The 27,860-nt window shown below is 45.8% G+C and overlaps 1 protein-coding gene across 1 annotated transcript; it reads left to right on the top strand.

Annotated features, from left to right (window-relative positions):
• Positions 1–2,150: 2,150 nt before the first annotated feature.
• GJA5 (gap junction protein alpha 5) lies at positions 2,151–16,640 on the top strand. Its single transcript, XM_082488881.1, has 2 exons — positions 2,151–2,820; positions 13,737–16,640. The coding sequence occupies exon 2, from the start codon at positions 13,790–13,792 to the stop codon at positions 14,897–14,899; it is 1,110 nt and encodes a 369-aa protein (XP_082345007.1). The 5' UTR covers positions 2,151–2,820; positions 13,737–13,789; the 3' UTR covers positions 14,900–16,640.
• The last annotated feature ends 11,220 nt before the right edge of the window (positions 16,641–27,860 follow it).

Below are 27,860 nucleotides of genomic sequence, written 5' to 3'. Positions count from 1 at the left end.
ATCAGTCCTAAGAGCAATCTTTCAGCAGCCTTACAGATAAGTTCTCTTCAACCTATTAGGGAACTGGTGTCTCAATTCTGTCAGTCTCTTACCCTCTTAAAGATTTCTCTAACAATCCCCGTCTTCCTCAGCTGAATCTTCTCCACTAATTTGCTTCTTCTGGGACACCATATCATACGTCTTACTGAAGTCCAGGTAGATAAGGCCTGCTAAGTTTCTACTACCTAGAGGGTCAGGAATCTTACCCCAAGAAAGCTATTTACCTCTGATCAAAAGATGGTGCATGTTGTCCTATTTTCCCCTTACCTCCTGGCTTTATTAGTTCTTTCCTTCAAAATCTGTTCCACAGCATCATAAACTGCTGAGATCTCCAAGCTGCACATGGCAAGCTGTCAGCTGTTCTCCTCATTCCCACTGTCTGTGGGAGCATTCTCCTCCACTTGCTCTCCTCACTCAAGTTGTACAAGTTTTGCATAGCAGTCTCTTGGGGAGGGGAGGAAAAATCCTTCTTTCCAGTTTACCAGTGGGCAAAACAGCTATTTCTCTAGCTGTGGAGCTGGAGAAGCTGCCATGACACCCCTGTTTTCCCTTGAAGAGGGTGCAGTAGAGAAGAGAAGGGAGACACATTGAGGGGCTGGCTGAGGTATCCATACAACGTCTCTACTCACCTTTCTGTCTTTCACCTTCCCGTCTGACTTCACCCATTTCCTTTCTGTGCATCAAAATTCAAACAGTTCCCACTACCACCAAAAGGAGCTCATAACAGTTACCTCATGTGCACGATGCATGTATTGGACAGAAATCTTCTCCCCTCCCTCATACATTCAACAGAGGTAAACTGTATCAGCTGGATTCAGAGATTAGCTCTGTAGGAGAATAAGTGTGCCACTCGGGAACAATACTGGGAGAGGAAACACAAAGGAATGCGCAGGAAGAATCAGACCTGATCACCCTGAGTGTACAGCAAAGTGTCAGCCATGCAGGGAGGGGATTACGTTTCAGACAGCTCACTTACAGGACCTGCCTCTCTGTAGCACGTGAGAAACGCTTGACAAGACTTAGCTAGCCTATACCGAAGCCATCTGTGAGCTAGATCTGTATTATTAACACCTTTTTTTGGACACTCCTCTGATGAAGTCCTTGACAATTTCACTGGCATAAGACCAACAGGGCTTTACATAATAATGCTTTATGGAAATTACTCCGGCAGGATGAAAGAACACAGTGATATTCTCCTTCCCACGAAATTCTATCACAGGTATACAACTGCCAGGCAGGAGAGGAAGAAACAACTCCAGAAACATTCCCATTTTCTTTGAAGTCACAGAAGGCCTTTCAACGAAGTTAGAAATGAAGCAGCAAATTACTATGGCTTTCTCCATACCAGGAGTTTACTGAGCTGCTATGGGAATTTACTGTGCCCTGTTTGTCCTGCACTAACCATCAGTGGGGATTCAGCCCTCTTGAAAAGGAGTTGCACTCTTAACTTCAGAGTGACAGTGTCCACGTAGGACACGCCTCCAGAGGTAGGCTCTGCACAGCACTGTCCCTGCGTAGACTGGCTGTCAATCTTGTGACGAAAGGGGTTACTGAATCAGTGGGAGAACAATGATTAGATTAATAAGAGTTGTGAGCCCCACGTTTTAGTCTCTGGACTGCTTTTGCTTCATGATCTACACTAGCTGCTGCATAGGGACCGCTGGGCAATTATGTTCTGGATGGGACATATCTAGCCCAGGAAGGATTGCTGGAGGGACACCCGCTAAAGCTTGTGCGCAGCAAGCCAGTTCTCAGGGTAGCACAGGCTTCTGTGCAAATCTCACTCTCCTGACACTGGTTCTTTGAGACCAGCTTTTATCAAAGCCTGAAGGCATCTCTGATTCATCCTCCTCTCTGGGCCCTGACGTGCAGGAATCAGAGGCTCAACTTGGCACATACATGAAGTACAAGACCTTCAGACACTTGATGTGCCAAAAGCATTTTTTAGAAAGGCCCAAATATTCATGCATCAGACTGTGTGCGCAGGGAGGTGGTATGTCAAAAAAAAAACCCTCTCCTGACAGGCAGGTTATTCAGGTTATTCTCTATTTATCAGGAAGGGGGCCTGTAAAACCCTCCTGGGAAGCATCAGGTGCCCTTTGGGATAAGGCTGCGGCTGTGCTGGTCCCCTGGTCCGAGCCAGCAGAGCAAATCCTATGTTATTTGAAGAGGTGGAGGACACTGCTCCACATGAACTCCGCTTTGCCAGATTAAGCTTGAACAAGTCAGAACAACGTCCTTCGTTGATGTCTCGTACTGAAAAATCTTCCCAGGGTTTGGCTGGTGTAACTGTGGGGCAACTCTGTCTCTTCTCGTTTAAGGAAGGCTTAGACAATGGCATGTTATCTGGGGGAGGAGGTGCGAGGAACAGTGGTAGCGGCAACTGGAAGGGACAGCGCGAAGCCGGCAGCGAGTGCATCCTGTCGGCATGGGGACAGTGGCACGGGGAGAGGCTGAGAATGGAGAGGGAGGAATGAGGTCCATGGTCTTTAAAGGAAAACCAACGGGAAACTAGGTTTGAAAATAGAAAGATTAAGCTGGAGGGGGTGGGAGAGACAAGAAAAGTAAGTGAAGAAAGAAGAGGGGGAAAGGCAGAGAGGCAGTGGGGAAAGACAGAAAGTGACACAGAAAGGGGGTGGAGAAAAAGAGAGGAAGAGAGAGAGAACCATATTAAAGGAATAAAACCAAGCAACCGAGAAGAACAAGGAGTCCAACTCAACTACAGAAAGGAAAAGTGCTAAAGCAAGGAAAGGAGACGGAAGACAAGATACTGAAAATCAGGTAAGTAACCATAAGGGGGAAATAACAGAACTGCAGAAGCATCAATGGCAGATCAAGCTGTTACACTCAAGGGGAAAATAGCATGAGGGGAGAGAAGGACTTGGTGAGGCAGGAAAAGAAGGATGGCCAAAAATAGCTTACGAAATTTACTTTTTCTTTCAATTTCTCTCCAAAACTTTCCCACTAGTAACAAGATGGGCTTGGGATATTTTAAAAATTAAACTTTTTTTGCCACAGGCAGCTACAGAAATTATGAGGAAGCCTCCCTGCAATGAACATGGATACCGATAGATTTCAATGTCCAGGAAAGCAGGATAAGAGCCCCAAGTATCCTCAGACAGTATAACGTGCAAATCGCAGTTTCTGTCAGATCCCATTTCAGCATGCTGTCAGGCTGTTCTGGGGAGGGTGGTGAAGGGAACTCTTACCTACGAGAGGCTCTCAGGGTATAAACACTTTATCAAGTGTCTGTGTGAACTGCCTATATTCCGAAGCGCGCAGGATGGTTTCAAAATATTGCAGTTTCTTTTCCTTGAGCATATTGTGTCCTGGATAGTCTGTGACATGGAGCCTGGGAACATAACTCATATGTAGAGAAGTGCCTTGCTCGTATCTCCCAGTCACCCGTATTGCACGCGCTGTGGGAGGAATGCCTTTCTTCTCCATCCCGACACTGCCCAGGGCAGCCTCAGCAAAGAGGCACGCAGACCTAGAGGGACAAACGCCCTCTCCCACTAGCAGCTGCTGCTTCTTTTCATTTGCCTTCCTAACTTTTTTCCCCCTTTTTGTACTTGGAATAATTCTTCAATTACATTTGTGTAATTTAATATTTCTAGCATTGCCACCATGTTTCAAAGAATAGCCCAGCTTGAAAACACAGTACCCCTACACATCCACCTGGAAAGAAGCAATCACAATGAGTGTAAAGGTTGCCTGCTAATTGCCACCTCTGATCTGTGGTGACTCCTTTGATTTCCTAAAGGGTCATTTTACTGGCCATTTGTCATGTCTAATAAGCTTTGTGGCACTCTCATTTTAACAGCTCAGGTAAACTGAGGCAGTGCCTCTGTCCCTGAAGTACCGTAAAAACCATCAGAGGATCATGGAAGTAGCATTTCTGGATAAACCTCAGCTAAAAAAGCCATAGGCTGAATGAGTCTTAATCGTTGAACTCTTCCTCCATGCTAAAAAACCTGTCAAAATACCTTAGTGAAGCAGTATGTGTGAGGTTTTCCCTACTGCTGCCTATATGATCCTCTCTTTAAGGCTAAAGAACTTAATGCATGTAACATATGTGTGCATATGCGTGCAGCTAGAGGTGGTTTATACTGTTATTCAGAAGCCTCACAGTATTCAATATTTGCACTAGAAGCCAAAAAATTCTGCATTTGCTGGTCTTTTCAAATTCTACTTTGAAAAGAGCACAGATTTCTAACTTTCTTCCCCTTTTCCTTGGGAGCAGAACAGTAGTTTAGGAGAATTCCTGAGGCTTCAGGGTTTAAAATACTCGTCAGGCTCCGGTCGCTTGGGAACTATGTTAAGTATTCCTGCTACTATAACTATTTGGGGTTGTTGATTTTTTTCCACTCAGCAGTATATATTATCACAATATTTGAGTATTACAGTCTTTCACATGAAAAATTTAAACCTTGCTAGAAAATACAGAACTTCATACCCTAGCCTCTCTTCTCTTTTTGACCTTCAGACAGATTTCACACATTGTGCATGTTTGCCCTTGTTTTCTGACTTATCTCGCAGCATCGAAAATAGAGGAGAAGGAATGAGTAATTCAGCACTATACCATGTCATTAGGGAGCACATTTCAGAGACTACTCCACACCTCGGGTGCTGTTGTATGAGGCATGAGGACAGAGGCTTAAAATTAGAAATAGTTCCCAGGAGGCACCAGAGAAACTTCAATCTTTGGGCTAAGAATTCATAAAGGGGGGGGAGGGGGGGGGGGGGGATCAATTTTATGGGTATTGATAAGCAACAGAAAGATGTCTATGAACAGTACTCAGGCATGCCAGCTCTTTCCCAAAACAAAGAAAAATTCATGCCACACAGTAAGTAATAAGCATAGAGATGCGTGCTTCTAAGTTTCTCTAGTGTATCTTTAAAGAGGGGTCAGTGGGTTTTAATGTAAGAACTAAGGGTTTACACTTACATTTCTGTCTTTCTTCATTATCTTCATTTATACGGACATGCACTGAGAATGGTTGAGAATTTCCATATGAAACTCCTCTCCTTTAAAAGCAGAAAAGCTGACAGATGCCGTGGTCAGGGCACAGGGTCGCTCAAGAAGTGAAGCAGTCCGGCAAGGCTGACTGCTGCAGAGCTCCAGGGTCTTTGGCTGCACTCGGATGTCTGGTGAAGAAGGGAGGGAATAGTGGGACACAAGAAAAACTATCTCCAGTTTAAAATCAGATAAAGCTATCCAAGAGGACTGGAGTTAATTCTTGCTTCTTACTCCAGTTTCCTCTGTCATGAAGGGGCAAATCACTTAAACCACGTTTCTTCCCAAATATCCCCTCAGTGGTGTCTCTTGTCTTCAGGATATCTGACTTCTAGATGTGGTCCAACTGGGAGAAGTGATAAACTCTCCCACTCCAGCATTAACCAGACAGAACTCTGCTTTTAACATACATCATATAGTGCTAGGTACACTGAAAAAAAAATAGCAACATCACCAAACAGCTTCCAAAATTAATGAACATTTTTTATCTTAATCTCTTACTGCCTTAGTTCCTCAGCTGTAAAGTTGATCTAATACCATTTCCTCACCTCCACATGGTAATGAAAATAAGCAAATTAATAATTGTGAAGCAATCAGATACTGTTGTGATGAAAGCCATAGGAAAGCCCATGAGGAAACTAATAATTCTGTCTTTAGAACTGGACTTGAATAATGTACAGTAAATGAGGCACAGGCCACCCACTGAACAATGAGGAGAAAACAAAACATTGAATAGCTGCTGTTCACGAAAGCCCCAGCCAGGCTGGCACAGAACAAGGCAGGCATCCTGTGCAAAGAATGAGGTGACAATGTGAGGATGTGGTTAAAGACTCATAGCTATGAGGCACAGGCACAAAAAGATTGAATTAAGATTACTGAGAACAGTAACTCTAGCGTTTCCTAACTCCCTACTGCTGGGTTTTGCAAATTTAATACTAGTTGTTTTTAAAGGCGGGGGGGGGGGGGGGGGGGGGGGGGGGGGCGGGGAGGGTGGCATATATCACAGAATCACAGAATGGTCAGGGTTGGAAGGGACCTCTGGAGTTCATCTAGTCCAACTCCCCGCCAGAGCAGGGTCACCTACAGCAAGTTGCATACACTGAGTATACAAAATAATCCACTCACAAGCTACAGCCAGTTCACCCTGAATGAGAAATTAAATACTTGAGGCAAGGATGCAGCAATGACACTGGTGTGTGAAGTGAATCCTACAGATTTTTGGAAAGAAGGAAGAAATATGATTTGACAGGGTAGTACCAAGTGGGAAGTAGATATTCACTGAAAATTTCTCCTTTCTAAATCTGAAAGCATTAGCAATCTGGGTGTTGTAGAGAGCTAGTTGGTCAAAACTGCCAAAAAGCTGAGGCAAGGCTCTGCGTGCGGGGGGAACTTGACTGTAGGAGAGCAATGGGGAAGTGATAGGCAGGGAGACACTGCAGGGAGAGGAGAGAAGAAAGGATGGGAAAAGTCTGAATGAGAGCCCTCTCCTTCTCCCACTACCCCTCCAGTCTGTTTTATTTCAACACTATAACAAGTTGCAGCTCATGCTATCTATGAACCAGCCTAAAATCACATGGGCAGGTTTTTTGGTGCTATATTGGGCTCAATGTGATGCCTGCCATCACTGCCACGTCTCCTTATTCCAGCCTCCCCCACTGACTAAGCGGTGCTTAAGATCAGCTTCTCTCAGTGAACAGCTTTACTACAGCAGTCCCCAAATTTCTCAGCATGTTTCTGTTTTCCAAAGCTCCCTCTGCCCTACTTAGCTGTCCTCTGTCCTGTACACAGCTCTGCCCAATTTAGCATCATCTGCAAATTCATATAGGCTAGCTTCTCCCTACAAAGATAAAGAAACTGGAAACAGCACCAAGCTCTGTAATCCTGAACTGGATGCTCTTCAACCTGTTAGTTAAGGAGCAAGCTGAGTAATATCCATTATCTTCTTTTACATCATTTACATACATACAGCATTTACATCAGAGATAGAATTGACTTATTTTTTCTCTAGCAAAAAGCACATGAGCCTTCATTTAGCTTATCCCAAGTCCAGTTTTGTCACTTTTGTTCGGGTCTCTAAGGATCCACATTTCTCTAAGGCAAAGAGAGAGAATCCTGAGAGAATTAGAGGGTGCTCCCTGTATGTTAAGTGTAAGTCTGGATACAACTACCATATAACTATTTGATGCGGGTTTGTCAAACAGAGTGGGACATCAAGGTCTTTTCTGTTCTTGGTCTCCTGCACCTACATCAGGCAGAACTTGGCCCTAATATTTAGATATATGAAAGCACAATTCGACCCTGGCCAAGGAGGTGGGGTAGAGGGGAAATAGCATTAGATGTCCTAGACAGACAAAAAATAAAAATTCAGCTAACTGGGAGTCTGCAGCTTCCTCCATCACTTCAGATGAAAATATTCTACATAATACTGTCATCTGTGTGTGTAACACATCCCTGGTGTACACACTTGGAGGTGTTGAGTGATTTCCCTCTGCCTGTGTCTCTGTGTGCGTCGGGGTTGTGTGTGTGTTCAGGAGGTGACAGGTCATTCAACTCCCTTATCTTCTCACCCATTCTCTTTTTTGTGAACTCTGAGATTTTCCACATTTGGGGAGGAGGGGAAAAGCACACCTCATCAAGAAGTAGCAAGCTGTCTGCAACTGCAGGCAGGCCCAGTGGTCTGGATACCAGTATGACCCTTCCAGAAATTGCAGTGAACTCAGGAGTAGCAGAGAGATAAGAAACATTGGATGTCTGTCTTCTAGGACAGGAGCTGTTAACACAAAGCTCTTCCTCTCCTGTGAGATTTGAGCACTGGAGTCAAAGTCACTCTCTCTGGTACTGGTTCAGCACAGGACTTTGAACCCAAGGAACTAGAAAGGAACCTATGCAAACGTGTTAGTTTTTTGTTGTTTTTTTTTTTTAAAGCATAAAGAAATACAAACCTATTTAGTCCAGATCCCTGCACAGATGAAAGTTACAAATTTGGCTAAAGAACTGGCCTATTTCAGGCAGAAACCTATGCATGCATATATGAAGCCAGAGGGATGGAGCTTGCACAAAAATGCCTAAATAGGTTGTTGCTTGTCTATTGTATACACATATGAAGGAGCCAATGTCAGTAAACAGTGAACAAAAAAGATACCTGCTAAGGTGGGCTTTAGCATCGATCTGTGTCACAAAGCTATGAAAAGCCTCCGGAATTCAAAGCATCACAGCCACGCTGGACAGTGCATTTCTAACTTTATTCATCTTTTAATGTTGTAAGCCACGTGCCCCCAAAATGCATCCTGGCCTGGCAACAAAGGAGCACTGTATAAGTTCATTGAAAAGGCTGCTTTTTTCTTTTGGGCACTGACTATGGCTGCAGGCTCTGTCAGCAATAACAAGATGTTTGTCTCTTAGAAAAGTACCAAAAAAAAAAAAAAAAAAAGAGAGAAACTCTGGTTCTGCCAGGTGTACCTGCTATCAAAGGGTAGCATGAGAGGGATTTTTTTCAGTTCACCAAGACAGTATTGTCCTGGGGCACAGGAGAGAAGGGCTGTGGTCTGTAGAAGTAGATACTCTTGTGCTGTAGAAGCAGTGTTGTGTCGCTATCACCAAGTCTAAGAGGTTGGGCTACGCAGAAAAAGGGACACAAGTTTGCAAGTCACAACGCCTGAGCTCTGTCCCCAGACTGCCACTAACACAGTGACCTTGAACAAGCAGTTTGCCCTTTCTGTACCCCAGTGGTCACCATCTGCAAGACAAAGATAACAGCATCTGCACTGCGTGGGATGCTGTGAGGCTGGACTATTGCTAACAGGGGGATGGAGATCCTTAAGTAAAACACACAGCCGTATAGCAAAGCAGCATTAACTAATCTCCAGCGCAGAGCTGGAAGTGCCCTTCCCAAGCATTTACAGGTGTGAGCATCAAGTTTTGCAGTGCAGGAACTACTCAGGCCTGGCTGCAGCCTGACAGTCATCAATGCAGGGGGAAAGATCTCTGCCCTCATAACCCCACAGTAGCTATCTTTTTTGCTACACGCTCGCCTGGACCTGCTATGAGGTGACACAGCTGGAGGAAGGAAGGCCACAAGCAATTCCTAGGCACTGACCATGCCGCAGCTGGCCAGGATGCCCCACAGCATGGGGCTGTCACTTCTCATGTGCCCAGAACCTAAAGGAGACATCTGCCACCCCATTTGGGAGCTCAGAGAGGATGAACTTGCTGCATGGCTCCCCCACCACAGCCCTGTCTGGTGTGTGAGCCTCTTCACGACATCTTGGGCCCCGGCCTTCTGGTTCATTGGGACAGGTCATTAACTATCAGATACACACATTTGTAGCCAATTGAGCAAATCACACACACAGACTGGGCAAAAATACAATGCCTTCGACTTCATTACTTTCCCCCTCCCTGGGAGCCACACTTCCACACAAAGAAGCCTTCCTCAGAGAGCCTCTCCGTGTGCCTGGGACCTGCCAAGGGGAAGAGGTGAGCCCAGCGAGGGAGAGCAGAAACAGTGTCATAATCAGGCTCTCCACTTTATTTTAGAAACATCCTGCAGAGATGGCGACCTCCTGTCACCTTCCTTGTGGGAAAAGTTAGCGTGAAGTGTCAAGCTCAGCTATTTATATCACCACTGATAGTCTTGCCTGTCTTCTAAAGAGGGAAAAAGTTTCTTCTTAAAAATTCCAGGGGAAATAAACTCATGTAAAGAAGAGGACTGGGTAGGAACAGCCCTCCTGCCTCTTTGATGTGAATCACCTAGCTGTTCCCTAAAGCTCCACTTGGTCCGTCCGGAACAAGCATGTTGACCAGAGCAAGAGGCAGCAATAGAAAATACTCGCCTGTTGTTCAGAGCATGCAGCACCACAAAAAAGATGGGCAACACTGCTCAGAGAGCGACGGATGCTTCCCCTCCCCTTCCCCTTCTGATAAAGGTAGCACAAAAAAAAGAATGACGGAGAGCAGCCTGTGGCTGGCAAGCCAGCCTAGAGTACTGGCAGGTGCCGTCCCCGCCAGGGTATTTTTATCATGGAATTTGGCAGTCACAAGGCAGCCCAGAGCTGGGCGGACTCCACGCCTGGCCTGCGGTGTGATATTCAGTTTTTCCCAGCTTTAATAGCATTCCAGGTGATGATTAAGCCGGGACGGCCACGTTGCTGGGTTTGTGCCAGGCTGCGCTGGTCTTTGTCACATACGCGTTTCCCGGTGCCGAAATCCCATGACTGCGCACAGCTTCTTTGTTGACCCAGCAGAAAGCTGACAGCCAAAAGTATGTCCGGGCAGCAGCACAGCCCACCACTCTACATGAATATGCATGACTCTGCTGTCAAGACAGTCTGCTATCAGGTGCTGAGACCCCACAAAGATAGCCAGAGGTGTTTTTCGCCAAGTCACACCAGAGTGAGACAAGATTTGTCCGATTGAGTCCAAACAAGGAATATAAAAGGCCACAGATGCTCACATGCTGAGAGGTCAAAGCGTACAGGGACAGCAGTAGTCTGGGAATGAGGACAGGAAACTATATGGAAAATTCCCAAGAATAGTAAAGCCCTGAGGAGAAAGGCTAGGTCAGGGGCAGTCCTGCACAGCCAGGAAAAATTGTGAGGAGGTGACAACAATCCTTCTTTGCTTGCTGGCACCAGAGAGCTAGATGCTCTCTTCTGTTCTAGGAGGCCCTTTGACTGGCATTGCAAGAATAGCTCACTGATAACTAAAGAACCCCTAAACCAAAAACACTGCACGAGGAGGGAAACCCCTTCTCTCGGTATCCAACACCCATTTTCCTGTGGCCACCTACCCCCTTGCAGCAGCCACCCGGCTCTCTGTGGGGCTGCCAGCAGGATGATCAGGAGGCATTCAGCTCTTTGGGCAGCCCCTCCTTTAAACAGCCCGTGCAGGGGAGCAGCCAGCAGGAAGGGCAGAAGGAACATCCCTAATATCTAGCCTAAGCCTCACGGCTGCCAGCCTTGGATCCTTCTGATTTACCTCCTTTTGGAAAATATTGTGCATGTGTGAGGCAGGAAACTATTGCTATTCTCACATCCATTAACATTTTTTATTTCTGGACTCTTCCACTTGCATTGGCCAACTCTGTGTTCTGTACACATTGATTTTTACAATTTGCAAGTGTCTAGGTGCCCCCTCCCTGGGGAAAGCAACCCATAGTAAAACCCCAAACTACCTGCACGTGGTAGAACTGGTGGGAAGAGGCGCTCAGCCTGTGATTGCACATGTACGTGTCAGGAAGGAAAACTCATCCTTGGCACAGCCAGGGAGAACTGTGTTCGTTTTTACCCCACCAAGCAAGGTGAATTAAGAAAAGGCAGCTGTCAACTAGCAACAGCAGGATCAAGAGGGGCACCTGCAAACAACACAAACTCACCTGGAAAAATGAGGACACACACACCATTGTTCATGCTGTCTTGCAAGGAACATTCCACATGTACAGTTGTGCTATACTGTATTGTCTTGGATGTACCTGTACAGTGAACTGTAGGTAGCTGGTTGCCTTGTCTGCGCTCTGGAAAAAAAACAATCAAAAATCCTGATTTCAGTGCAACTGTCTGTCAATATTTCCCATCACTGATTCATCTGCCTGATCTAATCCCCTGGTTCCCCTCAGAATGACGCCATATGCTAATTTCTCCAGAACGCAGTAACTGCATCAAAGCCATTTCAGAAGATAAGACAGACACACAGATCTGCCAGTGTTTACCAGTGCAGACAGACTGGAGTCAGAAAGACTAGCTGATTTTCTGTGTTACTGCTCCTCCAGTTCTGGGCTGGCAGCACACGAAAGCTTGAGCATGCTCTGAGCAGCCACCAAGATCCACACCAGCAGGACTGTGGCATGCCTGCCAAAGCAGGGAAGAGCCAATACCCATCTTTTGCTTCCCAGTGTGCCCCTTCTCCCTTCCTTACACAGATTCCCACTGGTGGTGGGGCAGCAGGTGGTGGTCACCTCCCCATCTCCTTACCTGGGCAATCCTCACCTTTCCTCAGGGAAGCCCTCAGCAGCACAAGGAGTTTAAGGATTTGACTTTTGATCTTTGTCCCATCCACCCTTGCAGATGGACACTGCACATAAACAAGCAATGGCATAAATCGTTGCGTGGGCTGCTACATTAAATTATATCACGTACATAACCAGAGGAGGGGATATTGTTCCCTCAACAAGTCTCTCTCTGTTCTCCAGCTCTTGCTCACAGCAAATCTACACAATATTGCTGCAGTAAATTCTCAGCGTTTAACAGTGTCTACTCTCCACAGACGTTCTTTGTACAGTAAAAATAATTGGCTCTTAAAGACAAGACAAGGGACAATAAAGAAGGAGACTTAACACTCTTGGTCCCTACGGCTTTGGGATTTACCCTGTCTAGTGCTTTTAATATTTCATTATGATGATTGTTAAGTTTTTCATTTATTTATTAAAAGGATATTTTCCAAAAGAGTGACTGTGGGAGAACATTATCTCCAAGGTAATACTGCACACTTTATAGCACCTAGCCCTTAACTCATGCACAAGGGAGAGCTTTGCAGTGCCCTGGGATGGTAAGCATGGCAAGTACAACTGGATCAAATGATTGCTCAAGCACTCCACAGAGCCCCACAAAAGATGGATTAAACCCATCGTTCTCTTTTTATCCAGGGGGTTAAGTGACTTGGCCAGAAACAGTCTGTCAGAGTCAAACAAAATTGCAGCAGGCTCTCCTACGTCTTCATGTTGCAATCTTGCTACCAGCCCACCAAACCTTTCCTCTCATCAGACCACATACCAAACAGCAGTTCCCAGGAGCCGCTGGTCCTTGGGAGACATTTCAAAGTAGGCTTTTTTTTTTTTTTTTTGCTTGTGTCATTCGAACTGTGAGTTTTGTCTCTGAGCTTACAGAAAAAGGAGGGAGCAAGATCCACCATTTAGATTTTGCAGCAGTTCCCCTTCAGAGCGGCATGACAGGGTGGCAGCAGGTTGGATTTACAGGACTGGCACAGCACACCGAAGTCTTTACACTCCCCCAAACATTTGCAGCTGGTAAATGAAACACTGGCAATTGGTGACTCTGCAAAACCAAAGCGATACCCATGGGCAAGGGGAAGGTGGGCAACGAAAAGGTTTTCTGTGCATTTCTTTCAGTGGTGGCATCGAGCTCAGAAATGAAGCCTATAGATGTGAGCACTTCGCGTTCCCAGTGTCAGTGCAAGTATTACACAAAGGCAACATATGAAAGTGCCAAGGCACAGCTCAGACCAGGCTGTAGACTCCAGTCTTGTCTCCCAGGGGATTGGCCCATTAAGGATCCCCCAGAGTGTAGTTTGCAGACAGATGAATACTGCCTTAACTACACAGTCCACAGAGGATGCAATACGCAGACCTCAGTGAAAGCACTTTCTGAACCAAGAAAAAATCTGGCTTACCCTCCAAGTTTTGGCAGCCCATTTAACAGGTTGTAGCTGGACTGTGCAAAGGATCAGTTTTTGTTTCAGTAGCTGAATCAAAAAAAAAAAAAAACAAACCCCACCACATTGTTTTCAGTGGAAGTGAAACAAAGTTTTCAGCAAACCAGACCTCATTCATTTCAGGTCAAATTAAAACATTTCCTTTGACACAAAACAAATAATTTCATTCCATGCATTCCCAGTTGAGCATTTCCTAACCCTCCTTAGAATCACTCTCTTCTATTTTCTCCCACAGAGGCTGCATCCAATTCTCCCTTCAAGACTTCTCACTCCTCCTGGTGAGAAGAAATGGGAGACTGGAGTTTCCTAGGAGAGTTCCTCGAGGAGGTCCATAAACACTCCACAGTAGTGGGGAAAGTCTGGTTGACTGTGCTCTTCATCTTCCGGATGCTTGTGCTGGGTACAGCAGCTGAGTCCTCCTGGGGCGACGAGCAGTCTGATTTCATGTGTGACACCCAGCAGCCTGGCTGCGAGAACGTCTGCTATGACAAGGCTTTCCCCATCTCCCATGTCCGGTTTTGGGTCCTCCAGATCATCTTTGTCTCCACCCCATCTCTGGTGTATATGGGCCACGCGATGCACACAGTGCGCATGGAGGAGAAGAGGAAGATGAAGGAGGCAGAAATAGAGGCCCAGGAGATGAAAAACAATGGTGACACCTACTACCAGCAGAAATGCCCCGTGGCAGAGAAGGCCGAGCTGTCTTGCTGGGATGAATCGGGAGGCAAAATCATACTCAGGGGCAGTCTGCTGAACACCTATGTCTACAGCATCTTGATTCGCACTGCCATGGAAGTGGCCTTCATTGTGGGACAGTACATCTTGTACGGGATCTTCCTGGAGACCCTGTATATCTGCCAGCGGGCACCTTGCCCCCACCCCGTCAACTGCTATGTTTCCCGTCCCACAGAGAAGAACGTGTTCATCGTCTTCATGCTGGCTGTGGCGGTGCTCTCCCTGTTTCTGAGTCTGGCTGAATTGTACCACTTGGGCTGGAAGAAAGCCAAAGAAAGGTGCTCCCGGTCTTACAAACCCAGCCCCAGCACAGCCCCCGGCAGACTGGAGTCCGCCCCGCAAGTAGAAAGAGCCCAAATGTACACTCCTCCACCAGATTTTAACCAGTGCTTGTCAAGTCCCAATGGGAAGTTCATCAGCCCCTTCAGCAACAAGATGGCCTCCCAGCAGAACACCGCCAACTTCGCCACTGAGAGGGTCCACGGCCAGGAGGATGCTGCTGGTGAAGGGCCCTTCATTAAGTCCAGTTATGTGGAGAGTCCAGAGGTGGCCAACGAATGTGTGGCACCCACCTTCCCTGAGAACTACTTCAATGAAAAACGCCGGTTCAGCAAGACCAGCCGTGCCAGCAGCAAGGCAAGGTCGGATGATTTGTCTGTGTGACCTGTCTCCAGGAGGGATGAGAAGAAGCAGTCTCAGCGCTTAGTAAAACTTCTGCAAAGTGGACTTCAGACTCTTGCCACTAACCTCTCTCTGTTTTAACACCCTCTTGCTACTTTTTCAGTGTACGTCATTGTTATATTTCAGACAGCACCTCTCACAGCTTAAGGCAGGAGCAACCAGTGGGAGACATGCACTGAAGAGAGGCACCAATCTTGAGATGTGAAGCTCTGGGCCATATTTTCATCATGGGGCCCACAGGGATTGGAGAGTCACCCGGTGGAGCATAGGCCAGCAGATTCCTGAGGCTGCCCAGCAGGTATCCACTGCGACACTGTATTCACCTGACTGGACCTCAACCCCCTTGCATCTTCTTTGGTGTCTATTCAACATTTGCTACAGCAGCTTGGCAGTTGTACTGAGCTGAAGCTTCTCTCACCTGCGGGGAGCAGAAACACACCTGTAGGCTTTCTGAAAGAAAGACTTTCTCATCTGCTTTGCTCTCACTCTTTCTAACACTCCTTTTCTCTACCTGAGCCCAGATATTTTATACTAGGTTACCTATACAATAAATCCTACTTGAATTTTTTGATACTGTGGATATAACTCTTCCCCATAGACAAGGACATCCGTGGTCCCTCACGTACAGCTGCCTCATGTCTAACGTTGGAATCCCTTCCTCATTCCTATGTCAGCACAACAGACTGGCCCTGGGGCCCAGGGATATCACTTAGATGACCAGTTGATGAAGATTACGGAATTTTCCCAAGATACTTATATCATCAATTCTAAGCAAGACATCCAGTAACAGAAATAGAGACTCTCCTGTGAGAACAAACATCCTACTAGTAAAAAAGGAGGAATCAAAGGGATTTCTTCCCTTTTTAAACTCATCTTTCAAGCAACATGAATGCTGCTGAAAGGGTGCTGCCAGCTGCCAACTTGAGAGAAAAAAACATCCTCTGTTTATGTGCAGAAGAGGTATGGCCTGTGTCTTCTCTCACTAACCTACCAAAACACTTCAACATCTTTGGCAAGGAGGAAGAGTCCTCTCCAGGTCCTGCACATCATTCAGCTCTTGGCTGCTCTTTCAAGCCTGACAGCTAGTACAAGCCAAGATATTTGTCCTCACAGCAAGTCCCTGTTCTGCCACCAGGTCCTCTTCTCCACCCCATCCGTAGCACATATGGCATAAGAAACCAGCCACAGACCAGCTCTTTCCACCACTGTAGCCTCTCACAGCCGCCACTCGGGCCCAACACTGCACAGTGAGTCTGGTGGGTGAGGTCTGTAGGCAGCTCCCACTCCAGATACATCTTCTCACTGCAGAGCTGACATCCCTCTTTTTAAAGAGAAACGCTAAAGAGAGCTAAGCTGCTCCCTGTTGTTTACCCTGTGCTGCCCTTTCAGACACAGGCCACAGCTTCCCAACGTTGGACTGCGTGAGCGAATGGCCTGGGACCAGCTTACGAGTGGACCGAGCCATTCCCTCTCTTAAGGGGCCGCTGAAAGGGATTGTGAATCCTTGCTCCTGATACGTAGTTAGCTTTGGTACAGTTCCCTGTACATACATATACCTACATACTCACAAAGAGAGAGGGGGAAAACGTTTTTGTTGTTGTTGTTGTTTGTAAGTTTTTTTATATGTGTGCATTTTTTAATCCTGGGAATACCTGTGTGCTCTCCTTAACGTGAGATTTTAATCAATTGTGCCTAGGTTACTCCTAATAAAGTTCTAACTCCATCTCTCCTTGTTGCTGTTTCTCCTCTCACGTGGCTGAGAACGAGCTGCTAGCATCGATCAGGCTGCTCGCCTGCCTCTGCTGCTCAGAGATCACAAAAATTCCCCATCGCCCAGAGTGGCAGGGATAAGGGAAGGGCTCAGCCACAGGGATAAATAATAAACATTGGGAAATGATTGATTGACTGGCTAACAGAAACCCCCTCTAGTTCCCCCACTTGCTTTTGCATTACACCAAGGAAGACTGGGAAGAGCTGGACAGAGAGCAGAGCTTCCATCCTGTTTTGGTGGAAACAGTCCCTCCTTGCATCCCGTAGCACATCTTTGCACCCAGAGAGGCTGCCTGCAACGTGAGGCCAACTCAGCAGGAAAAGGCTAGCAAAACCTGTCCCCTGAGCATCTGATTGCCTGCCAATGCAGAAACAGGATCTTGAAAGGTGTTTTCAGAGGCAAGGTCTTGAGACACATTGAGAATCCACTGCCAACCATCTCTGCAAAGAGTTCCTGTGGGCACCCAGCTCTCTTAAGATTTAGTTGCCCAGCCCAAAGATTACCCTTTCTTCCTCCAGCTGATGCCTCTCCTCTGAACTTCATCCCTTGCTCCCACTTTCCAGCTTTCACAGGCTCCCTCCTTCTGACCTTGGATCCCCCTGTCCACCCAAAGGAAGTGCCCTTCCTTCCTTTCTCCACACAATCTCCCACCCCACGGGACTCTGCAGGATGGGAAGCTGAAGACCAGTAAAGTACTGGTCCCAGCAAGGAGCCTGAGAGAGGGAATAAAGAATGAAATTGGAATTTGATGAGGATGCCAGGAGTAGGACATTTAACTGTGTTAGAAACTACAGGGACCGTTTAAGACCAAAGGAGCCTTGGTTTGGGGGTTTTCAGCCCAGAAAGGAAGATGCCACCTGAGCACCCACAGCCACACAATGCAGCAAGGAGGCAGGATTAGTCCCACAGACCTGGGGTTTTTAATTGGCATGTGCATAGCCCTGTCCCTTAGAGTGCCACCTTGCTGGGAGAGATACACAATGAAATAAGCCAGGAGCTTATTCAAGCATACTCACAGCAGATCACTCCCCTTGGAAAACTTGGCTATTGAGTGATATTGCTGTCCCATAGGGCCACTCAAGCACTAACCCAGGCCTTGTTTAATAAACTATTCTTGTATCATAATAAGGAATAGCCCAAACCTTAAAACCTCTGTGCTACAGGCACTCAGAAGGGTTGCATCTCTGCTGCAGACCAAGGTGTAGCTGAAAAATGAGGATAAGGATCTCCCCTATGCCATTTCAGACCTCTACAATCCACATGTTCACAGGTGGTCTTTTGTTGTTCTTTGAGACCACAGGAGTACCACCATCCCAGCCCTCTGTGTTCCAGCCTAGAGAATAAATGCATCAAAGCAGATAATCTCTCTCTGCCACTCATTTCTTAATGCCTCCCTGGTTCTGTCTTCTAGGTATAACAAGCGGGGAATACTTGATGGATGGATGTTTGCACTGGCTGACAGACCATAAACTTGTGATTCTTGGAATCCACTGTCAAGGCTGGCCAGGCTGTCACACCACAATAGGAGCACGTTTACTTCAGCCAGTGACCAGAGAGGCTGGCCTGTCATTTCAGAGAGATTTTGAATTTATTGCTTTGTACCAGATGGATGGATGGACAATCTTACAGTTGTGACCTAAATCAACATTATATATTAAATTCAGCCCTTGGGTAGGCACTCAATCTTTAAATGGCAGCATTACAAAGACAATGCTCCGAGGGGAGTTGGGGGGGGAAACGTGGGAACTTTTCATTCTGCTCTCATCCCTCTTTCCTCCAGAGTTGTACCTGCTGGGGTCCACTCAGCCTCTCTAAACGTAATGCTCCAGTGAGAGCTGGAACCGACATTTTTAACAGAAACCCTGTCCCCAGCTTTCTCCTTGGTCAGCATACCTCAAACCATTTCAGCATTGCCTCCTCTAACTGGTGTCTGAAGGAGCCAGGAGCCAGTTCTGGTCTACAGCCTTGTGCTGATCAGCTGCCCGGCCTCAGATAGGAGAACAAGGAAACGAGTGTTTCACCAAGCTCTTAAAACAGAAATACTTAATCCTATAAAAGGAAAAGCTATATTTAAAAATACATAGAATGCCAAAACTAACAAAGTAATGAATCAAGACAAGGTCATGCCTGTAATCCCTCTCCTCTCTCCAAACAGCACAGTGGGACAGCTGAGCAGGACGAGAGAGAAATGAGGGAGAAACTGAGAGAAATACTTAAAAGTAACGGCTGATCCAGAGCACATGGTTTGTGCAAGTTGTTTCCTCTTTCAGAATATGTGAGCAGGGCAATGCTCAAGAAAACTCAAAGCTGATAATATTTAAGACTTAAAAGGGAACCAGTAAAAAGACGCCAGGCTACACAATCTCCCCTCAATCGCTTTTCCACAGAATTTCACCAAGGCCAAGGATCCAAACCGCAAAGAATAAAAGCACTGTGCGTTCATAGGAACGAGAACATGCTTGACTGGACTGCAAATGTCCAAAGTATGAAGAATGCAGAAATTCACAATGGAAAAAGTCAGCATAGCGTAGCAGAGAGTCCAACCCTCAGCAGTGGTGAGCACTGCTGACCACCAGCATCAGCAGGAGCCATGGAGCAGCAGCACTCCTGCCAGTGCCACTGCTGCCTCCGGGGATGCTGAAGGCAGGCACAGGGGGAACTGCTGTCCCCAGAGGACACCCCTCTGCCACTGCTGTTCCCTCAGGAGGCTCTCAGCGACAACGCACTCTGGCCAAAATGATGTCCCAGGGGACTTTATAAGCCTAGGCTCAGCAGGAGGTACATCGAGGTACAGACAGCACACCATCTCTCTCATTCTGGGGCCAAGAGTAGCTGGCACCCAATTTTCTACTCATCCAAGCAAGGAAGAATGACTTCAAGAACTAGCTTGAAGCCAAGAGGCAGCTGAAGGGATATAGTATCACTGTTTCAATCATATCCCACTACCAGTTTTCTCCACTCAGTAAAGCTCCCAGGGAAGTCTGATGCTTTTTGTACGACCTGGTGAACTATCATCAGGTGCACAAAAATAAAAAAATTCCCAGTGGCAAAAATGATGATAGAAAAGGGCAGCATTGTCTTTACAAATGGCATTAAAATAAATAAAGAAGTAAGCCAACCAAACAACAAAACCAGCAGCCTTGTTCAGGGCTAGATCAACCTAGAATTTGTTAAAGAGAAATAAAAAATAAAAAAATAAAAAGAGGAAAGGAACCAATACCTGGGCAATGTGGAGTGTGGAGCTCCGTACTGAGTTCACATCACATCCAGCTCTCAGAGCTGAAAGAGCTGGTCAGACTATGAGGAGCTTCCAGCTGTGATTAAGACTGGTTTGCAGTAAGAAACACCAGGATAGGGACTGGTCAACTTTTACCTTTAGCAGTCCAGTGAGAACTCAGCCTCTTTTCTTTTTCCCCAATAAGACCTCTAACTGACCCAAGGAATTTTGGCACCTCCTCCAAGCAGGGATTACAGGAGGGATCCTGTACAGGGCTTATACCAGTTTTTGCACCCATTTCTGAATAAAGCACAACATTTGGGTGATTAGGTTACCTGCTGCATCAGAGGTGCGGATGGACTGAGAATGAGGATGGAGAGTGGCAGCTTCTTAAGATACACTTTTAAGGGGAAAATTTATGATGGAAGTGCAAAATTAATACCTTTGCTTTTTCCTTAAGTGTTTGTTGTTTACACGGTCTACATGATTGAAGATCTTTCTGGGGACCACAGGAATTGTAATACTCTGTGTGTGTATATATATTAAACATTGTCATGAAAATTTGATGACAGAAAAAGACAGAGGATCAAATGAACTTATAACACTCGCTTAGCCAAATAATGCAGAAATGCTTCATTTTTCCTCCAGTGAACATTGCTTTACATTTTTTAAAATGAATTTGCTGAGACCACATTCACATACCACCACTGGTTTCCCACAGACATTTGAGCAATTGAGTTTGACGGGCAACAGAGTTCTCAGAAAGCGAATGTCAGTCATGGAAACGAAATTTTAAATTCATATGGGCCGATATCCACCCCAGAGGCAGCTGTGTGTTCCTCCAGCCACCGGGAAGCACAAACAATATTGTGTAACCAATCCTGCCAATCACAAACCAGACAATGCACCTCCACCAGAGACTACATGCAATAAATACACACCAAAGTATGTTTTAAAGACAGTACGCATTAGATCAGTAATATAAAATGTCTGAGAGAACCGTGATGTACTGGCATTCTGCTGGTGGAAACAGTGATTGCTTCAAACACATTTTTAGCTCCCTTCCACTAGCCCGTAGGCATTGCCCGAGATATGGCTGGGAATCCGGCAATCCTCAGTGCCCACGCAGGAACCCCACAGCAGGATGTATGTGGATAAGGGGTGCAGAAAACCCCACTTTCCTGGCTGCTCACAAATTTCCCATGGGAAGGTTCGAGCCTTTCAGCAGCTTCTCCACGTGAATGCTTTTCACCATTTTGTGCTCCCGCTCAGAGGGTTTTGTCACCCCCTCACAAGCCCCTACACTTCCCAAGCATGAGAGTAGCAAAAGCACTGCGAAAGCACTATGGTGCCGGCATAAAACACGCTCCCCTGTCCTCTAATGCAGTTTGCCACACAGAGCTTCATAGCCTAATACAAAACTACTGGTCTCTGGATGAATAAAAGCAATCGTACCACATTTGCTAGGAAAAAGTATTCCCCCAGAGCAAGCCAGGAAGCAAAACTCAGAAAAGCTGCAATATTTATGTATTCCTTTAAAATTATTTCTGGACCGAGACCTGGAGGACTGCTACAGTAAGCCACTTTCCTCCCTCGAGGTGGCTACATCTTATTAGCAGATTAGGAACTTTTTTCTTTTCTCATTTCTATACTTCAAACTCCATTCAGCTGGCCCGTGACAAGCTCCTGCGAGGCAAGAGCCCAACTGCAGCGTTTGCAGGAGCAAGACCAAGCCTCCCGCAGACCACTGTTATTTTTTGAGAGGACATCTCCGTCTCTCAGGGCTGGACCACAGTGGGAAATTGTTCAGGGGTTACTCTGAGCTGGGGTTTGTGACTCACTATTCATGTGCCAGAGCTCATCTTTATTGTAAGGTTAATTTAGACAGGAAGGGCCAGGACAGATGTGGCCAAGCTAGAGATTGAAATGAACTGTTAGGGACCCATGAGAGAGTTAAATTTTCTTGTTCATGGTGGACATGAACCTAACCTTAAAAAAGCACGATGGTGATGGTCAGCTATATGACAATAATAAAGCAAGCAAAAGAGATATTGAGCGTTTTTTCTAGAAACTGGATACGGGCTGTAAGGACGTGACTTTTTTAATGGCAGCCCCAGCAAAACCCGACATGCTCATATTCAGCTACACATAGGGTTTCACTAGAAATCACGTTAGCCACCAGCTCCTATCCTTAAAAGGAATCAGATTAGCAGGGAGAGGCAAGCCTGAGGTCAGAAACTTGCTGCTATTTGCTTGGGTTTGTTTTTAAGTAAATGCCGTGCCAGCTCTTCAGCCTGGGAACGAAGTTTGAGGTTGAAAAGTGCTCCTGACAGAACCAGTTTGATGGGTGCCAGGCTACGGGCAAGACACTTCAGAAACAAGTGCCTAAAATTAGCCATTGCTAAATCACATAGTCCAGTGAAGCCATGTTCAGTTCCCACCTTGCTTTTCTTCCACTTCAGCCCAGATTCAAGAAAGCACTTTGGTAAACATGTATAGTAGTAATTGCCATCACCTTCACTGCATGTCAACCCAAAAGCACATGTGGTTTGTAACTGGTATTCCACTGAAAAAAAATGGCTTTTTCTTTAATTCATTTTCCCCTTACAGATCACGAGAACTCTTTTCTCACCTTTTTTCCCATGAAAATTAGGCTTTAGATTATTTTCACCCCTTAGCGTGGTCTTGTATTTTCTAAGGGTACAGTTATACTTTCCTCTCCATATTTCTAGTTTCTCCAGATTCCTTTCGTCTCTGGCATTTCCAGAGAAATCCCAAATTTGAGGACTTTCTGAAAAGTTCATTAAAGTCCCCAGCTCTAAATCAACAATAAAGACATTTGTTAAATGAAAGAGACCTCAGGACAATCTTCACTGATTCCTGATGGATATCTCTGATCACACAAGCACATCACAGCTCCCAGCACAGTGAGGGACCTGAGAGCTTGAGGACATCCTCAGAAGCACAAACGCTGAGATGCCTTAGCCCTTTTCCTCTCCCAGTGCACACCCTAGGGTAAGGAGAAGAGCCCACTCCCTATGGCACAAATAGCCTATACCTTTTCAAAGTGCTCCTCCCCGCAAGTCAAATCAGGGCTGCCACCACCCCTATGTGCATTTCTAAGCAAGCAGCAAGGCTGCAATGCACATACAGACACAGGTCACATCACAGCATCATGCATCCGTACCGTCTCAGACCCAGAAACACAAATAAGGCCGGGCCTGGCTGCACCCTACATGCACACAGTGCCACCTCCAATGTTACCCCCAGCATCTCTGCACCGCAGACTGGCCTGCAATGGGCGCCTACAGCTTGCTCTGTTTGACTTACCAAGACAAAAGTAAGCAGCATTTTAATCCTGATGTGCAAGTACATGCAATGGGGACAAAGTTTCTCACAACGGATTGCTCTTCTAACAGAAGCACTCTTACAATGAGAACTATTATTTTAATTAACAATTGGAAAGCAGGAAAGCACAAGACTGTGCTTCCAGGGATGAGGTAATTTCTAATTATTGCAATAGCGTTTAAAAAGGTATGCACTGGTACTAATAGAAGTTACTGACCCCATCAGAAATTATTGGTTAAGGTCCTCTTCCCTACAGTAAGCAGACAGTCAGACCAGTCACCCCAGCATTAAAACCAACAAACCTGGGAAAACTTCGCTGCAGTCAATACACTGCAGTTCATAATAAGTAGTTTTTGTCCATGGTGCTGCTGTTTGTTTCAATCCATTTAGCAATATTCATTAGCTCCTCACTTCAAATTAGGGTAATTGAGAGTAAGAGAATATGTAATAAAGTGTTTTACTAAGGGACATATGCCCCATTCCCTTCTCTGATTCATTTGTTGACTCTGTTGACTTGCAGTCATGTTTTACCAGGAATCTTTCTTCAGAAATGCCAAATGCGTTATGAAAAACATTGTGCTGTCCCTTTCTTAGGAACTCACTATCACTGAAGCATACGTTTCTCTTCCCATTTATTCTATTCTCTTACAAGGGACGGATATTAAACTCCAATGCCAAAGCTGTTTTGCCTCTGACTGTTTTTCATGGCTGAAACCACAGATACTAAAGCCCTAGAAAAACTCCTGTGTGTCAACAATCCTTAAAATAAATACTAAGAAAGAGTCTTACGACAAAACCGATGTTAACCATACCATTGTCTGGGATACTTCAAATTCTTCCTCTCAAGGAATCTCAGTCACCCGCATTAAATGACTCCCAATTGAGACATGAGAACTGGCAGCAGCGTAAATACCCACAGAGCACCGGCTGGTACAGCTGACAGCCAGATGGGATCAGAACAGCAACAAAAGATAACACTGACTCTGGACAACCAGCTCAGGCACCACCCTGAAGCTCTGGAGAGTGCCCTCAGGTTCCTACTCCAGCAAGTTTTGTGTCTGACAACAGGCAAGTCACCGGAGCCTTTCTTTGCCTGAAATTCCCATCTGGAAAATGAATATAGTTGTCCTTGCTGCCTGCTAAGGAGGTGCTGAGATCCTACAGGTATGCAACACCCTGAGATGCCAAGAGATGGACAGGGGAACCAAACAAAAAACAAAACAAAACAAAACAAACAAACAAACAAAAAAAACCACAAAGGGAAATCAGTTGCAGAGGAAGACAAATCAGGATTAAAAGGTTTAAACTTTGCGTCTGGAGCTACAGTAAAACATAGACACAACACTCTGTGTGTACCCATGCAACATGCACAAAATAACACAGGACTATCTCCATTTTGTAATAGCAGTGGTTTTGTAACCTTGAGGGTCCAGAGCTGTCAGGCAAGACCTGAAGGAAAGGTCATATCTGTCATTCAAACAGCTACTAATACAGCTTGAAAAACAGCTGAGCTCTTGCATATACAAAGCCTTCTGCATGTACTTCACTACCTCACAGCCTTCCTGGTGAGGCAGGGAATAAGTGTTATTCCCATCTGCCAAAAGATAACGTGAGTTTGAATGGCCTGCTGAACGCTGCATGTGAAATTACACTGACTTTGATTCAGCTCAAGTTCCCGACAAGCCCTCCACAACCTTCATTGTGTGTCAGGACTCAGTTTCAAGTTCATCCCTTCATGTTTTGAATTAGCACCTACCATCTGCATACAAATGTACTATTTGCAACTAAGATTTCAACAGCTTTCAAAAACTGTGAAAACTCTCGGAAGAGATGCAGCTCGGTCCTTCCAGCACTGTTGAACAACGCAGATTCCTATGTGCTGTTCTCTGTTTTGCCATGGATTCACAGCATCACCAGGGCACATCATTAAATCTCCTCACAACACCCTCTCTTTTGGGTGTGCACTAGAAATCACAACGATGCGTGTACGACTTCACTGAGCAATGGTACAGATTAACAACTGTGAGCCGCTTTGCACTGCATGGATGGAAGACACTACGGACATATGAACGATAAAGTTAATAAGGGATAACTATGTATATTTTCATTAAAATTATCAGCTGCTGATTTGTACTGGATTTCTCATGCTGATTGCACGTAATAGCAATATGCATGTCCTTTGTTTATGAATGTAAAAAAAAACCCTGGTACGTCTCATCTCGCTGCTAGTTCTTGATACGAGGAGCATTCGCCCTATAATTCTGCAACCAGTATCACACCAGATCTGAAGACTGCCCACCCTCTGCCATAATTCAGCTGGGTTTGTGCTTCATCATAGCTGGTGGTAGGGAGCTAATTACTGTTGGCTCCCTACTGATTTACACCATCCAGTGTCTGCATCAGTCTGATATGCAAAATAATTTTTCCATTTGACCATATGAAACATATTAAAGAGTCCTGCCACACATTTGCAATTAGGGACTGGAAAAAAAGTGACAAGACTCAATGTCTGCATTGAAAACGTTCTGGTTTAGGCCAACAAAACTGATTTTCACAAACCTGTGGGGAAAATGCATTTTTTAAAAAAAGGGTTTTTTCCCAGGATACGAGAGCTGCAGGACCAAGAATAGAAGGATGAGTTATAAGCCTTTCAAAGCAGAGATTTATCATGGAAATTCTGACAACCGTCAATGTGAGCAATGCCGCCAGGCACCACTCTCAATCCACAGCATCTTTCAAACCTGTCGGGGGTTTTTAGAAAGGGCTAAAAATAAATGCAGAAATGCAGCAATACACACACACACACATTTACACATATTTATATATTATTGTTCAAAAAAGAACAGGTGGTCCTGCCAGCAGTGTAAACACAAATGACTCTAGAAAAAAGCTAACAAACGCTGGGCTAAGCAGCCTTTCCTAGCCGTACAAGCAGCACATTCAGAACTCTCCTTGAGTTCTCCCAGTCTGCAAGCCATAAGCATCTGGGATCCTGACTCGCTGTCATGACAAGGCCTGAGGACTTCCAAGCGTCTTGATCTCCTTCACCCGATGTATTCACACAATTCCACCCTCCTGACCTCCCACGGATTATTGCCCTTCTGAAAATAACGCACATGGAACAGCTGGTGGGGCCAGAAATGTCTTGAATGTAAATAGCACAGGTCCTTGAGATGAGGTTTATGTCCTCTCTTCTAGCTCACCAACGCTTGATCTGACCCCTATCTTCATATAACAAAGAGGAGTATATACTGAAGGAGAAAAAGGATCAGGGTGCTATGGGCATCCCAGAAGGACTCAAAGAGCAAGTCTGGATGACTACCTGTTGAAACCCATCAGGTCCACCACCTGCAGGGAAAGCAAAAAAGAAAACTGGAAGCAGTCCTGGAGTCACAAAATTTATCCTAAGCCTGCAGCAAAATAAACGACTAATATTTTACCCCAGATTCCAGTTATGTCTCCCCAGCCCACCACAGGAAGGAGACTGAGGTCACAGATTGTATCACACACATAAATCCTACTGCTTGGTCACTTCTGTGTGAGTATGAAAGCACAACAAAACAACTTTGCTAGGAGCCCACTGTAAGGCTCACTGTGGTCTCTTCATAGTGCGTCTCTCCCTGGTGCTTGGAAAAAAGCAACTGTAATTTACACTTGCACCATCTCCTTTCATTTCACATCATCCCAAACTGCTTGGTGTAATATATATTCACAAAAAACCCCCAAAGGAGATGGTAAAGATTAAAAGTGCCAAATGGTTAAATGCTGCCACAGGGGAGCACATCTGCCGCCACGTCAGAGTGCGGAACCCCAGGATGCAGCATCTCAGCTGCGGTGAAAGACTGGCAGCTGTCCCACCGCACCCAGACAGCTCCACCATGCAGACATGGACAGTCCACATGAGGTGGCTAGGAACAGCTTATCCAGCTTGCTCCTGGAGGCTCCTACTTATCTCAGCCTTCATTTGGATGGGAAAAACACTCTTTCAAAGTTGAAAAGAAAACTGGCCTGCTGTTATCCCAGAGAGGCACATAATTGAGTCGGCATGATGCCGCAGACTACCAAATGCAGCAGATGGCTGTAGGCATCATCCAGTTTAGGATGACAAAGTTTGAACAAAAGCAAAACAGAAGGCAGGGAGTGCATCTTCTGCACCAGGTTACAGGGCCGGGGATGAACCTTCACACAATCGGCATGTCTCCCAGCACACAGCTGGCTTCCAGCTCTCCCACTGCCACACCGACAACGACCAAATGCCCAAGCCTGTAATTTAAAAGGAAAAGAGAAGGAAAATCATGTGGTCCCAGGCAAAAGGGACACGAAACAACTGACTGTCTGATATCCTGTTTCTAAAATCCACAGAAGAAAATCTCCAAAATTGTCCTCAGCATACCAACCCTAAATGCCACAATGCTGACTTCCAGGACTGTCCCACACAACCTGCAGGAATTCAGAAATAAAATTATGACCTACAGGTATCGACACATACCATTTCACTGCTGACAGGGAAATGGCTGATGTGAAAGCATGCAGAAAAGGAGATGAGATGCATAGATCTGTACACTGTACCATGAATGGTGACTCACGGGGAGGGCTTGGTCTGTGGT

The sequence above is a fragment of the Vanellus vanellus genome (genome assembly GCF_965231255.1).
Source record: "Vanellus vanellus genome assembly, chromosome: 1".
Taxonomy (NCBI): domain Eukaryota; kingdom Metazoa; phylum Chordata; class Aves; order Charadriiformes; family Charadriidae; genus Vanellus; species Vanellus vanellus.
This window is presented reverse-complemented; position numbering and strand designations above follow the sequence as displayed.